This window comes from Somniosus microcephalus, chromosome 14 (genome assembly GCF_052327205.1).
Source record: "Somniosus microcephalus isolate GS21.2 chromosome 14, FLI_Smic_1.0, whole genome shotgun sequence".
In the NCBI taxonomy this organism is placed as follows: Eukaryota; Metazoa; Chordata; class Chondrichthyes; order Squaliformes; family Somniosidae; genus Somniosus; species Somniosus microcephalus.
In genome coordinates this window covers 102,826,724-102,842,918 of record NC_141000.1, presented here as the reverse complement: position 1 = coordinate 102,842,918, position 16,195 = coordinate 102,826,724, and the positions used below count along the sequence as shown (strand labels likewise).

At 42.0% G+C, this 16,195-nt stretch overlaps 1 protein-coding gene across 4 annotated transcripts in view; it reads right to left on the bottom strand.

Moving 5' to 3' along the window:
* Positions 1-16,195, bottom strand: part of sonb (SON DNA and RNA binding protein b) — a 58,114-nt gene that overhangs the window by 6,521 nt on the left and 35,398 nt on the right. For 2 of the 4 annotated variants that reach the window (XM_086007092.1, XM_086007094.1), the window contains exons 8-9: positions 11,771-11,887; positions 5,962-6,109 (exon numbers count right to left, since the gene is read on the bottom strand). In XM_086007092.1, coding sequence (XP_085863218.1) covers positions 5,962-6,109; positions 11,771-11,887 — 265 coding nt within the window. Of the gene's footprint in view, positions 1-5,961; positions 6,110-8,897; positions 9,017-10,301; positions 10,385-11,770; positions 11,888-16,195 lie in introns of all 4 variants that reach the window. The other 2 variants (XR_015080868.1, XM_086007095.1) reach the window with 2 other exon arrangements.

Below are 16,195 nucleotides of genomic sequence, written 5' to 3'. Positions count from 1 at the left end.
TGTCGACCGGTCCAGCGCAGACTGGGGACCGGCTTTTCAAATGTGAAATTTCGTGCATGCGTGAAACGTTGAATGGGCCACGCAGACCACACCACCCCCCCCCCCCCCCCCCCCCGATAGCTTATGACCCTATTGAAATGAATGTTGGATGTCGTACAGGCCAATTGTTACAAAAACTCAAGGATTATAATATAGGTAGGTATAGTTACAATTCCAAGTCCACCAGACTATAACATGTTTCAAGTTTTGGCCACTGGCATAAATTTGTCAGGAGGCAGTTGTGAAAATTCTGTAAATTAGTGTCAATCATTATTAATCTCTTTTTGCCCATACTGAGGATTGAATGAATAGACTATAAATAATCTCACCCTCTGCCGCGTTTTCACTATTCCCCTCTGACCCCAAACGATCAGTCATTAGCAAAGGTCTGAGCTTCATCCCCTTACGCCCCCACCTCAATGAATTTTGAGCTCGGCACGATGCTGAGCTCTCTTTCCGCCGCCTTCTTCTCCATGCCCACTTCTTTGGCCAGGAGTCTTCCCCCCGCACAGCTGACCCTTTCTCCGCTTTCAGAATTCTCGTTCCACCTGGACCCCTCCCTCTGGCCTCTTACCCTCTCTAGATGTTTTCATTGCAAACTGCTGGCGTGACATCGGCCGTCTCCATTTCTCTGCTCCCCTCACTCACTCCAACCTACCTCCCTCTGAACTTGCAGCACTCCATTCTCTCAGATCCAACCCCGACATTGTTATTAAACCCGCTGACAAGGGTGGTGCTGTTGTTGTTTGGCAAACCAACCTCTACCTAGCGGAAGCTGAACGCCAACTCTCAAACACCTTCTCCTAACTCCGCCTGGACCATGACCCCACCACTGAACATCAAGCCACCGTTTCCAAGACTGTCACTGACTTCATCTCCTCTGGAGATCTTCCCCCCACGGCCGCCAACCTCATAGCTCCCCAACCCCGCACAGGCCGCTTCTACCTCCTTCCCAAGATCCACAAACAGGACTGCCCTGGTAGACCCATCGTTTCAGCCTGTTCTTGCCCCGTGGAACTTATCTCTTCCTATCTGGACTCTATTTTTTCTCCCCTTGTCCAGTCTCTTTCCACCTACATCCGAGACTCTTCCGACACCCTCCGCCACTAACAGTTTCCAGTTTCCTGGCCCCAACCGCCTCCTTTTCACCATGGACGTACAATCCCTCTACACCTCCATCCCCCACCAGGGTGGCCTGAGGGCGCTCCACTTCTTCCTTGAACAGACCCAACCAGTCCCCATCCACCACCCTCCTCCGCCTGGCTGAACTTGTTCTCACATTGAACAACTTCTCCTTTGACTCCACTCACTTCATCCAAATCAAAGGTGTTGCTATGGGAACCCGCATGGGTCCTAGCTATGCCTGCCTTTACGTGGGATATGTGGAACACTCTTTGTTCCAGTCCTACTCAGGTCCCCTCCCTCACCTCTTTTTCCGGTACATTGATGACTGTATCGGTGCCGTTTGCTGCTCTCACCCTGAACTAGATAATTTCATTCACTTTGCTTCCAATTTCCACCCTTCCCTCACCTTCACATCGTCCATCTCCGACTCTTCCCTTCCTCGACTTCTCCATCTCCATCTCTGGGAATAGGTTATTGACAAACATCCACTACAAGCCCACTGACTCCCACAGATACCTGGACTACACTTCCTCCCACCCCGCCTCCTGTAAGGACTCTATTCCATTCTCCCAGTTTCTCCATCTCCGCCGCATCTGCTCTGACGATGCCACCTTCCATACCAATGCTTCTGACATGTCTTCCTTTTTCCTCAACCAAGGATTCCCCTCTACAGTGTTTGACACGGCCCTTGACCATGTCCATTCTATCTCCCGCACGTCTGCCCTCACCCCTGCCCCTCCCTCCCGGAACCACGACAGAGTTCCCCTTGTACTCAACTTTCACCCCACCAGCCTCCATATTCAATGGATCATCCTCCGCCATTTCCACCACCTCCAGCGTAATCCCACCACCAAACGCATCTTCCTCTCACCTCCCCTTTCAGCATTCCATAGGGACGGCTCCCTTCGCGACACCCTTGTCCACTCTGCTATCACCCCCAACACCCCTTTGCCCAACACCTTCCCGTGCAAGCGCAGGAGATACAACACATGCCCTTATACCTCGCCCCGTCCCAGTGTCCAGGGCCCCAAAAACCCCTTCCAGGTGAAACAGCGATTTACTTGTACTTCTTGGAAAACGGTGACAGGATCGGACAAAGTCAACATGGATTTACAAGGGGTAAATCGTGCTTGACTAATCTACTGGAATTTTTTGAGGATGTAACTGGTAAAATAGATAAGGGAGAACCAGTGGATGTGGTGTATTTGGACTTTCAAAAGGCGTTCGATAAGGTCCCGCATAAGAGATTAGCGTGTAAAGTTAAGGCACATGGGATTGGGGGCAAGGTATTGACTTGGATAGAGAACTGGTTGGCAGACAGAAAACAAAGAGTTGGAATAAACGGGTCTTTTTCCGAGTGGCAGGCAGTGACTAGTGGGGTACCGCAGGGATCGGTCCTTGGACCCCAGCTATTCACAATATATATTAATGATCTAGACAAGGGAACTAGATGTAATATCTCCAAGTTTGCAGACGACATAAAGCTGGGTGGGCGTGTGTGCTGTGAGGAGAATGCCGAGAAACTCCAGTATGATTTGGACAGGTTGGGTGATTAGACAGAAGCATGGCAGATGCAATATAACGTGGATAAATGCGAGGTTATCCACTTTGGAGTCAAAAACAGGAAGGCAGATTATCTGAATGGCAATAGATTGGGAAAAGGGGAAGTGCAACAAGACCTGGGTGTCCTTGTGCACCAGTTGCTGAAGGTAAGCATGCAGGTGCAGCAGGCGGTTAAGAAGGCAACTGGTATGTTGGCCTTCGTAGCGAGAGGGTTTGAGTACAGGAACAAGGATGTCTTAAATAACAGAAAATGCTGGAAAAACTCAGCAGGCCAGGCAACATCCGTGGAGATAAATTAAAAGTCAACGTTTCGGGTTGAAACCCTTTTTCAAAACTGGAAAGGAAATAAAATAGATCGAAGGCAGGGCTGCGATAGAACAAAAGAGAAGTAAAGAGACATTAAGAGGTATTCAAAACCAGACGAGATGGTAATAGGACAGAGGAGACAAAGACGGCTCAGATTAGGTGTGAAGTGTACTGGCAGGATGAGAAACAGCTGCCATGTGTGAAAGAGAAAAAAAACGAAAGGGGGGGGGGGGGAAAGGAAGACCCAAAACAAAGGGGTGGAAAAGAAATATGTAAGTAAAAATGTAATAGGGGCCGAGGTTATGATCTGAAATTGTTGAACTCGATATCGAGTCCGGAAGGCTGCAACGGATGTCTTGCTGCAGTTGTACAGGGCCATGGTGAGACCACATCTTGAGTATTGTGTGCAGCTTTGGTCACCTTATCTGAGGAAGGATGTTCTTGCCATGGAAGGAGTGCAGCGAAGATTCACCAGGCTGATACCTGGGATGACGTATGAGGAGAGATTGGGTCGATTAGGCTTATATTCACTAGAGTATAGAAGAATGAGAGGGGATCTCATTGAAACTTATAAAATTCTAACAGGACTAGACAGACTAGATGCAGGAAGGATGTTCCCGATGGTCGGGGAGTCCAGAACCAGGGGTCACAGGTAAGCCATTTAGGACAGAGGTGAGGAGGAATTTCTTCACCCAGAGAGTGGTGAACCTGTGGAATTCTCTACCACAGAAGGCTGTAGAGGCCAATTCAGTAAATATATTCAAGAAGGAGTTAGATATATTTCTTAAGGCTAAAGGGATCAAGGGATATGGGGAGAAGGCAGGAACAGGGTACTGAATTTGGATGATCAGCCATGATCTCATTGAATGGCAGAGCAGGCTCGAGGGGCCGAATGGCCTACTCCTGCTCCTATCTTCTATGTTTCTAGCAATTTAGTATACTGTATTTGCTGCTCCAAATGCAGATTGGGTGACCGCTGTGCGGAACACCTCCGTTTAGTTTGTAAGAGGGACCCCGAGCTTCCGGTCGCCTGTCACTTTAATTCACTGCTCCACTCCCACTCAGACCTCACCGTCCTCGGCCTCTTGCATTGTTCTATGGAAGCTCAGCGTAAGCTCGAGGAACAGCGCCTCATCTTTCGATTAGGCACTTTACAGCTTTCCGGACTCGACGTAGAGTTCAACAATTTCAGCTCATAACCTCGGCCCCTATCATATATATATATATATTTTTTATCCACACTTTGTCTGTGTCTTTTTTTCTTCTCCCCCACATGGCAGCTGTCTTTCATTCTGCCAGCACAATTTACACTTCATCTAGAGCCATCCTTTGTTTCTTAACCTGTCCCATTACCATCTCCTTTTGCCTTGAATATCTCTTAATGTCTCTTAACCTCTTCCGCCTTCTATCCTATCACAGACCTTCCCTTTTGTTCTTTCATCCCCTCCCCCCTTTCCCAGCCTCTTCACTTGCTTAAAAATCTGTTCCATTTCCTGCTTTTTTCCAGTTCTAACGAAAGGTCATCGACCTGAAACGTTAACTCTGTTTCTCGCTTCACAGATGCTGCCTGACCTGCTGAGTTTCTCCAGCATTTTCTGTTTTTATTTCAGATTTCCAGCATCTGTAGTATTTTCTTTTTGCTATAAATAGGTTCTGTTCAATGCTAAGCCAAGCTGGTTGCAAAGATTGAAGGGCACAGTCAGAGTGGCACTAATCTCAAGAACCAAATAAAGTTCTGGGATATCTACATACTTTTAATACTATATGCTGTGCACAGGACTTCATCCCAGTCAGAACATTTCCAGTTCAAAAGATTGTAAGAATGAGAGGTGATATCATTGAAACATAAAATTCTTACAGGGCTTGACAGGTTGTTTCCCTTGGCTGGGGAGTCTGGAACCAGGGGTCACAGTCTCAGAATAAGGGGTTAGCCATTTAGGACTGAGATGAGCAGAAATTTCTTCACTCAAAGGGTTGTGAATCAAAGGGCCGAATAGCCTACTCCCGCTCCTATTTCTTATAAATGGTTGGACCTTGGAGGAGGAGAATTTGCAAATGTTACTCTCTCCCACCTGTTCCCCCCACCACAACACGAGTAAATTTTCATCTCTAGTGCTCCCAGTGCAAAGCTGTGTTCCAGGAGCACATATTGGAAAATATAGAAATAACAACAGAAAATGCTGGAAAAACTCAGCAGGCCAGGCAACATCCGTGGAGAGAAATTAGAGTCGACGTTTCGGGTCTAACCCTTTTTCAAAACTGGAAAGGAAATGAAATAGATCGAAAGGCAGGGCTGGGAGAGAACAAAAGAAGGGAAGAGACATTAAGAGGTATTCAAAACGAGACGAGATGGTGATAGGACTAGTGGAGACAAAAGACGGCTCAGATTAGGTGTGAAATGTTCTGGCAGAATGGGAGACAGCTGCCATGTGGGAGAGAGAAAAAAAAAGGGGGGAAGGGAAACACCAAAACAAAGGGGTGGATAAAAAATATAAGTAAAAATGTAAAGGGGGCCGAGGTTATGATCTGAAATTGTTGAACTTGATATTGAGTCCGGGAGGCTGTAAAGTGCCTAATATAGCGTATGTTGCCCATAAATTCTCTGTCCATTCATCTTAATAGATGAAAAATTGTGGACAGTGCACACCTAATTTTGTGACGTGTACTCAGAGCTCTGTGCTGGGAGCACTAAAGACAAAGAGAAATGATCCCTGTATCATTTCTGCAGAGTGGCAAAGTTCACAAAACCTAATCTGAATGGGCTACTTAAATTATTGAGCTTCTGATTTGACGTTAATGGTCTGCATGAACAACTGACATTGTTACATTAACGGTCTCTGTTAGACCACTGCTTTAGGTTTGCTGCTGCTGTCAAGCAATTCTACTCACTGCTGTATTAGTGGACTAAAGACAAAAGAGCATCATCACCTTTACGATCAGTCTTGAAATCAACAACTATAGGTTCTACTGGTCCATTTTTGTCTTTTCCCAGTCCTTCTCCTTCCCTCCATCCCATTTTCTGCATCAAATGTGCTCCCATTCCTCCAGTTAGAGGTGCAGCCTTCAGGAATTGATCCTGTTCATAAGTAGACGGGTATAATAAAAACAAATCTTACAAGAGGCCAAAGTAGCCTTTTTCAGTCAGACTAACACAATCTGCAATTTCAGGAATGCATGAGTACACAGAACATTTTAAAATATAAATCAAACATTCCAAAACACAAATACAAATAATTATGCCACTGTTTAAAAAAAACTTTGAAGAGCTTTAGGTAAACAAAAATACATGCATCAAAAACCTTTGTAAAGTCTGCTGTGCAGATATTTAAAATGCAGATTAAAGATATGTGTTTGAAAACTCCTTAAAAAATTTACATACCTAGCCTAGACCTCTGCTGCCGGTGTGTAGTGAAAAGTAGGGTTGAGACTGACCGTGGCAACAAGGCGGCTACAAGGATTTGACCCTGCAACAGGCTTCCGTACACAGAAGTGAAAGTTCACAGGTCAGTCTGTGAACTATCACCTCTCTTTGTCCTTTGTGTCTCCCAACCATGCATTTCAACAGATCACCAGGCACTGCTGGATACCAATAATTCAACAAAATTTTAGACATTTTTGAGTTAGTAACAATTAATAAGTGAAGGGAAACACAATCCAGCAGTCAAATGCTATTATTTCTAAGATGTTAATGGTCAATAGTGCTATACTGCTGTGAATTAGAGTCAGTAAAATTTGATAATGGAGCAGACCTAGTAGTGTAATAGGCAATACAAACTTTTCAGCATTGAATTGTTTTTAAAAAATGACTGTGATAAATCTGCCAATTGACTTGAATATCAAGGCAGCTACTCTTCGGACACTACAACTAAAAGGCACAATGCGATATGCTCAAGTAAAATATGTTAGGGTTAACAGGAAAGTTATCTGTATTTAATATTTTTACTACATGTTTATCTGCCCAGCATTAAATAAATAACATTTTGTGCTAAATCACAACAGTTCAAGTCACAGCAACGCAAAACAATGGGGTCAATTTTGACATTTGGTCGGCCGCCCTATCCAGCAGTGAAGAGGCCCCGGCCCCAACGATTTTGAGGCACCAGCCTCATTTAAATCTGTCCAACTAGCTGCGGGGTGCCAAACAGGCCTCAACATCGGGCAGGGTCGGCCACCAGCAAAGTAAGTTGCGGGGTGAGGAGGGGGGTCCCATGGTGTCTGCGGTCCAGATTATTTTTGTGTGCCCCGGAGGAGCACTCCTGCACAGGATCTGACCAGTTTGAACCTAAAATGGCAAGTGGGGGCCTATTCATGTCCATAGGACCCCGATTTTCATATTAAAAGGGACCTATCGCCTGAAACAAGTGGACACTCTGGACGCCCAGCCCCTTTCAAAATGGAGCCTTGTCACATCGCCCGTGTGTTAAAGGGGAGGTAAGGCTACTGACCCATTTTTGAGGCCATCACTGCCCTATTAATGCCAGGCGAAGGTAGTCAATCTTAACCCCAGCATATGAGAACCTCTCTACTGATGCACATTGTTGCTTTTTGGAGCAATAATTAGGGAATGGTAGGTAGAATGCGAGCATGACAGATTGGACCAGTACAGAATTAAGATAGGAGTGGATACAGAATGCACAGTTTTATTCTAGTGATAAATTAATAAATAAACATTAGATAATAGTGAATAACAGAGGTAACGATTTTCAGGTTTAATGTCCACAATTACAAATAAGAGTACCTGGGTCTATATTCTAAGGCTCAAATGGGATCAGCACAGAAAGTTCATCTAGGTCATAGGTTTGCAAACTGGGGTTCCCAACAGGTCCACAAAGGAATCCCAGAGGGTCCCTGACATCAGATTTCTATCCATAGGCCATCAGTATTTGTTTGTATTTATTGAATTACAAGCATTTGATTTCTTTTGCGGAATACTAATAAAAACATTTTCCGCAACGATAGCCCTGCTTTCCTTTGGGTAGCGGATGCGGTCTTTTGGAAATTAGTCGTGTTCATCAATAACTGGCGGGGATCAACCGCGCAGGAAAGTCTGAAAACCACTGAATTAGGTAAGTCAAAGTTCTAGTGCAAACGGAGATGTGAACAAATGCAATATGCATTCTCTTATTTATTACAAGATTAGTCGCATTAACACATTCATGTTTCATCTGGTAAATCTGATAATGATAGTTTAGCTACCATGTGTGGATCACATTGGGAAAAGGCTTCAGTAGTGCATGCAGAGGTCATCGAGGCTTGTTTTAGACCATAATCAGTCTGCCCAATTTTGTGGCTATCAGGTCAAATACAACAATTGGGACATAAAGCAATGAATCACGCCTTGGTAAAGACATTTACAGTGAGGCTTTTAAATAATTTTCAGCCCATGAAATAGCGAAACCTCAAAATCTTATTAAAATGTTAAACTATGCAAGTAAAAATTTAAGTTACTACAATATTGTTTTAGTAAGGCTCTTATTTTTAAATTTTTTAAGGATTTCTGTATCAGCTCCAAATGTGTGTGTTAAATGGTGAATCTGAAGTGCCAGATTTATAAAGGGCTTAGATTGAGAAAATGATTGTTAAAATATGTAATTGAAAGTAGTTTAGTAGTTGATTTAATCAACCTTTTAACTGTTTTCATACAGCTGTGACTTGAATTACTCTTTAAAACTCACTCAAGAACTTCAAACAACTTTTCATTACAGCTAAACAGAAACATCTTTGAAACGTAAATTGTTTCTTTTACAAAATATTGAATTGCATGCAAAAACTGTCTAAACAGCTAAATATAGTTCTTCAAATCAACCAAGGATCTGGAATACCAGGTGCCTCATCCCAAAAAACCTGGATTGGTTTTTACTTACTTCTATTTCCTTCTTCCCCTGTTTTTCCAGGAACCTCACAAAAGAAAGAGGCAACCATGCAGAGAATGATACAAACCCCAGCCAAAGTCGCCCAGGGTTCCGTCCTGCTTTTGTACCTGCTTTGTAATGATAGAATTTTTTTATCATCAACATCTGTTTCAGCATCTCCAATGTGTATTCAGTTCACAAATCCAATTTAGATACTTTATTATCTGTATACAATTTACACAGTTAAGAGACACGCATTAATCAAATAATTTGTTACGAAGTATTCTCTTTTCATATTTTCTACAACAACAATCTGGAATGCATTAACCCATTATATAATTATTAATAATAATACACTGTAAATCTATTTCATGCTTTTTTTTCTCAAATCACACCATGGGTACTGAAAATAAGAAAATTTTGTAGTAAAAAGAAAAACTCAATTATTCAAACTGTCTTTGGAGAAAGTAATGCTGAAAAAATAGTGTCGTCGTCCCCCCACCCCGAGAAAGACACTCTTAATATACAGCAACCAGCTAAATACCTGAGACATACAACTAAGAATCATCACGTGCTGTACTATTTAATTTGTGCAAATATAAAATGGCAATTGTTAACTAAAATAAGTCAAAGCACGTTCAGGACAAGGGAAAATGACTAGCTCATTTGTGCTTAAAAACGTCATCATTCTAAGAGGTTTTTTTTAACAACAGAGAAAAAGGAAAACATACAAGAGGTTTAAGTGTAAAAATGTGACGACAGCAGACAGCCTAGTTGCCTTGGTTTTAAAGTGTTGAGACGCCCATTGTATCTCAGTCTTGACTAACAGGAAAAGTCAGCTGTACTCATTGAGCAGGTGTTGCCAGCTCTCAGCTATGTTGCTAGATGAAGCACAATAGGGCAAAAAGCATTCCAGCTCTGACTCTGGGGCTGGAGGGGGAGGGAGAAAGTACACTCAGAGGAGCAGACTAGCCTTACAGGAGATCGCCTGCATGTTTGCCAACCGTAAAAAAAGCGGAGCAAGCAGCCGGGAAGAAACATGTCATTTTATCCCACCCTTATAGCAGCTGCAAGTGGAAGCATGGCAGTGGGGAAAAGGGGAACCCGTAAAGGAAGTAAAATATAGATTTCAAAGGAAGGAGAAAATCATGGAAGAGAGCTGAATAAAGTTGCAGGCATAACGCAAATTAGCAAGTGTCATTTGTAGGGTACACACATGTCCAGGTGTCATTTCATGAAAATTGGAATAATGGAATTTGTTAAAAGCAGAAGGGAAATAAAATACTTGACAACTTCCAATGAACGCCCAATGTATTAAACATCCATATAGAATTGCATAAGTTTGAAGAACAAAAACTTTCCGTGCATTCATGACGTACATAGAATAAAAAGATATATGAAACAACTGTTTCATACCAATTTTGATTCGGGCTCCAGTTAGATTCTCTTTGTATAACTGCATCTCTTGTTTGTGAACTGGATACACCACTGAACATAAACTGAAACAGACATTAGTTTTTTTTTCTCTAGTGGACTGTCTATAGAAGTGAAACACCAACCATGTGTCAGTTACCATTTTGTAAAAGTATACAAAAATATGAAGCATTACTTTTCCTTTTACTATTTCCTTCTTGTTTAGACTGAACGCAGCTTGCATTGCCAATTGAAAATAATACATTCATTGTTACTTTTTATGTAAAAACACTTGGTTGGGCAAAAGAGTGTTTTAAAACGTCATTACAATTTTGTGAAAGGCATAGGATAACAGATTTAAATATCACAAAAAAATCCTTTCACAGTTTTAACAGTAAATGACTACATATAGTAATACTGCACATCTATATGGTTCTAATTAATATCAACTTTCTAAGCATTAAGTAATATAAAACACAAAAGCTCCATTGAAGTTTCATACTTTTCCCTACTATAGCTTCTTACCCAAACCTTTGGAGGTCTTGGGTCTTCAAATGGGGCATTTCATCCATGACATATTCGCATATTTGCATTTCCCACATTACAACAGTGACTACACTTCAAAAAGTACTTCATTGGCTGTAAAGCGCTTTGAGACGTCCGGTGGTCGTGAAAGGCGCTATATAAATCTAAGTCTTTTTTCTTTTATCTGTTCTGTATGCTGCCATCCAAATGTTCACCCATTTCTGCATATAACCTGTCATGAATCAGTGGCATTTGTTTTGCATTGCATCCTTAAATACATGCAAATCCTCAAATGCAGTGCCACTGAACATTTCAAATGTTAGTGGAAAGCTCTAAGGAATATTTATTGTAGTTTCTAAGATTTGGCCCAAGTCTAATGAACCCCCGGTCACAATCCAGCCCAAGAACTCTCAGATTGAGGCAGATTATGGGGAAGTCAGTTGCCTTCCACTTGTAACACGGTACTTGAAGACAGCGATCTTGTCTTCTAGCTCAGCCAAATTTTGTAACAAAGTCACTCTCTTTGCCAGATTAACTTTTTGCAACAGCAGTTGAAGTTGATAAAAACTCTTTAGCTCTGTCTGCTCGTTTTATTCCATGTAGGGTGCGCAGAAAAGATGGCAACCTCATAATGCAGAAAGCCAGCCAATGTAAACCAATAGGAAGATCTATTCTTTTTCAAGTATTTAAGGTTTCTGATTATCAGCCAATTGCAAAACAGTAATCAAGCCACAGAAGTGTGACTATGTCGCCAAGAAAGATATTGTAATTAGGGACTCTTCTAGATCTCACCTTCACTGGCTCATTCTAAACTGTAGCCTACTTTTTTAATTCACTGCTTCTGTTCAACTACTGGAGGTGGGATTCTAAATACAATCACTTCCCTTACATGGTTATTTTAATTTCAATACTGGTAACAGAATTTAGTCCACAAATGTATTCATTACCTTCCTGATCCAGGCTTGAGGACCACTATTTGTTAATTCCTCATAGGTCAAGACTTGAGCTCCAGTACTGCCTGTGAACTGACCAGGCAGAGAGTTTGACTGAGCCCACACTTCAATCTGACGAAAAGAACAAAAATATATTTAAACCATGTTGAAAATAAGCAACTATTGAATGTTTGCTTCAAATCGGATTAAACCTAAATAACTTGAAGGCATAAATATCCAAAACCAGTAATGAACTGCCATTGGAAATAATCAAAATGAAGAGAATAAATGGTTGTTTAATTCTTCCAGTATTCCGAATCATTTTACACCCATGTCACCAAGAAACTGATGGCAGTATTTGCTTTCTTTTTTTCTCCTGTTGACACCCAGCATCTACCCAGATGGACTACAGGCAGAAGCCGCTAGATCAAGAGCGGAGACATTGGCCAGTTTATCGCTCCCCAACTGGGAGTTCCTAAAGGTACCCTGGCTGAGAACAGCTAACTCATAACGGAGCCGAGATAAAACCTGGGCTCCTGCTCTGTATGCCAAGCTACTCGTTAACTTAATCTACTGAGCCCCCAGGAAAACATAGGATTTCATTCTTATGCAAGGTGCACGCAGTTTATATGACTCCACAGATCCACTCCTAGACTTCCCATGCTCTCCATCAGCTGCTTTGAGTTCACGCGTATCAAATCTTTACCCCGGCAATAGTTACTTATAACTTGCGATTTATATATTATTATTAATATGACCTCATACAAGAATTACTGATAAGTTTTATGAAACTTTCTATGTAGCTTTATTTAAGGTCCATTTTGAAACATGTGGCAAACTCTTAGTATGCACTGAACAGCACCAAATGCCGCAACAGGGTGCTATATGTGCACTAAATTAAATCCCACTAGAAATGGAAAACTATGAAAAATACAGTTAAATATGTATATAACTGTCCTTCAGGTAACAACTGTACGTCAGTCCTGTGGCTTCCAATGTGTACCTGGACCTCTTGATAAATATACTGCTTTGTTATCACACTTGGATAGCCATTATTCTCTGTACAAAATATATTGCATCACAGAACTGCCAGGCAATAAACTGCAAATTCACAATTTATATTAACGATTTATACTTTGGAATCCAAAACACAATTTCTAAATTTGCAGACAACACAAAATTGGCGGGGGGGGGGGGGGGAATAGTCAATATTGAGGAGGACTACAACAAATTACAAGAAGACATTAATAAATTTGCAGAGTGGGCATGTAACTGGCAAATGAATGTCAACATAGGTAAGTGTGAGCTATTACATTTTGGTGAGAAAAATGAGGAGGTCACATATTACTTGGAAAATAAGAATCTAAATGGGGTAGAAGAGCAAAGGGATCTGTTAGTACAAATGCACAAATCACTAAAAGTTGTGATGCAGGTTAATAAGGCCATAAAAAAAGCAAACCAAGCACTAGGGTTTAGTTCTAGAGGGATAGAATTGAAAAGTAGAGAAGTTATGCTAAACTTGTATTGAACCTTGGTTAGACCACACTTGGAGTACTGTGTATAGCTCTAGTTTGCCATATAATAAAAAGAATATAGAGGAGGGGGGGGGGTCAAAAAAGATTTACAAGGATGATACCAGAACTGCGAGGTTATACCTATCTGGAAAGGATGAACAGGCTGGGTCTCTTTTCTCTTGAAAAGAGGGGTGACCAATAGAGGTCGTTAAAATTATGAAAGGTTCTGATAGAGTAGGCACAGAGTAAGTGTTTCCACCTGAAGGGAAGAGCAAAACTAGAGGCCATCAATGTAAGACAGTCACCAAAAAAATCAAATGGGGAATTCAGAAGAAACTTCTTTACCCAGATAGTGGTGAGAATGTGGAACTCGCTACCACAGGAAGAAATTGAGGCAAATAGTATAGATGCATTTAAGGGGAAGCTAGAAAAGCACATAAGGGAGAAGGGAATAGAGGGTTATGCTGATAGAGTTAGATGAAGAAGGATGGGAAGAGGCTCAAGTGGAGCATAAATGCCAGCATGGACTGGTCGGGTCGGTTTCTATGCTATATATTCTATGTAATTCTATGTAAATTACTTCTCAATAAACCCGCAGATCATTGATTTTTCATTGATGAACATATCATGAATCAAGGACAGTCAGCATCTACACTGGTACCCAGTGAGCTATCTAATAGCCAGTGATAGCATAAAAAACTGAACAAAATCATATTATCAAATCAACAGTTTATTATATTCATTCTATTATATTACAGAACAGTATATAATATATGCTGGCACTGCTTTAACACACTTTGCATACAATGATTCATATAGGATGTACACTCACGATTCCTGAAAACAGCGAGTTCGCAAGCTTGGCTTTGACATTAGAGAAGGGATGAAAATCAGGAAAGGAAACTACATCACATTACCCTGGGGCACCTTCATACATCTCCTGGTGGGGGGTTACCCAACAGCCTTGATAGAGGTCCGGTATAAGTCACCTCGTCAGCCGCTGAGTGTTCCCAGGTCAGATGCAGTGCGTCCAGACACTGAGGAAAAGTTCTTTTGCTTTGCAAATTGACTTAGCAACAATATGGCTTAACCACAACTTCAGAGAAACAGCCCCTCCTGCACACACCTTTCCTCTTCTCACAGCAGACAGCCTGTGGCCTCACAGAGTCAAGATGTGAACGTGTTTAATTATGGGCATTTTTACCGAGTGAATCCATACTTGCTACCAACGAGGTTGAGGTTGCCTAAATTACTTGTATGTAGAAGCCTTACAGATACAAAAAGAGAGGAGACTCTCCCTCTATTGGCTGGGGTGGATCAGAGGGCCCAGATGTGAACAGACATCTTCCAATTTTTCTTAATAAATCATTTATCCTTCAATTTCCCCCCCTCCTCTCCTGAAACTTGTGACTCGCGCTGAAGTCCACTTCTACAGATGACAAAAGCCCTCCAGTACCTTGCCCATGTGAGCCTAGAGAACAAGTGTCAGCATTCAACTATGGAGAGGAAGGCAACAGAAAGAGTGAGGCATCAGAGCTAAGTTGGATGCAAGCAATTAGAAATGGGAACCCTGGTTAATTTTTTTCTAGGATGCATCCCATCTTGGTGACATCTACTTTAAGTACAGACAGCCTTTCTAGTACCTCCTCTTTATCAATTTTTATCCCATCCAGTATCTCAACTACCTCCTCTTTCACAATGACTTTGGCAGTATCTTGTTCCTTGGTAAAGACAGATGCAAAGTACTCATTTAGTACCTCAGCTATGCCCTCTGCCTCCATGCGTAGGTCTCCATTTTAGTCCCTAATCGGCCCCATCCCTCCTCTTACTACCCGTTTACTATTTATATGCCAATAGAAGACTTCTGGATTCCCTTTTATGTTAGTAATGCTCTATTGCTGCTCTGGCTGAGTCTGGTAGCACAGCATGGTCCAAAAATGAAATCTAGGAACTGACTAGTTTATATGGTTTATTACCACAACATGGGAGCCAGTAAACTGGTTTTGTTTTAAATAAAAATATGAGACATCTATGGAAAAGATCTACATCTAATTTTCACAAGTTATCATTTGGATGTGTACTTGAAGTGCCGAAACCTACAGGGCTGCGGACCAAGAGCTGGAAAGTGGGATTAGGCTGGATAGCTCTTTTCTGGCTGGCATAGACACGATGGGCCAAATGGCCTCCTTCTGTGTTGTAAATTTCTATGATTCTATATCTGTTGCCATCTTTTTTTTGCAAACTGTGTTAAACATGGAGATGTGTTTTCACCTGTGTAAGAGTCAACAATTCAAGCTTCTGAGAAATCTACATCCACCTGTACATTTTTCTTAGTCCAATATGGCATACACACGATCTCCTGGTAAGAAGCACCTCTTTTACCCAAATCCAGAGAGCTTAGGTGCAGGTTGGCAAAGCATAAGGATCCCAACGTGTGTACAGAGGTAACACTGGATTTAACAAGCTAAAGACCCACAGCTTATCAGAGCAAGGCACTTGTAAGCTTCTCCCCATGTGTCCAGCTATTACCGCTCTACCCATTTGGCCTGCAGGGTTAGCAGTAACAGATCTACACCTCCTTATTTCATTAGTGATAAAGGCTGACTGGAATATTATCAATAGTGCCCTTGCAACCACAAACATGGGTTTGAGCCCTTGCTAGGTAGACCGCCAGCAGTCATCCTAGAAATACGTAGAAGTTACGGCACAGAAACCGTCAATTTGGCCCAACTAGTCTGTGTTGGCTGTTCCCATATTCAACCCCTTTTCCTTCATTCACCTATCTAATCTGATCTTGAATGTTGACATAGTTTCTGTCTCGATCACTAACCCGGAATTCCACAGCCTCACCCGCTGTGTGAAGAAGTTTTTCCTGCCCTCTGTTCCAAATCTTATATCTATGGCCACTCTTTCTTGACCCCTCATC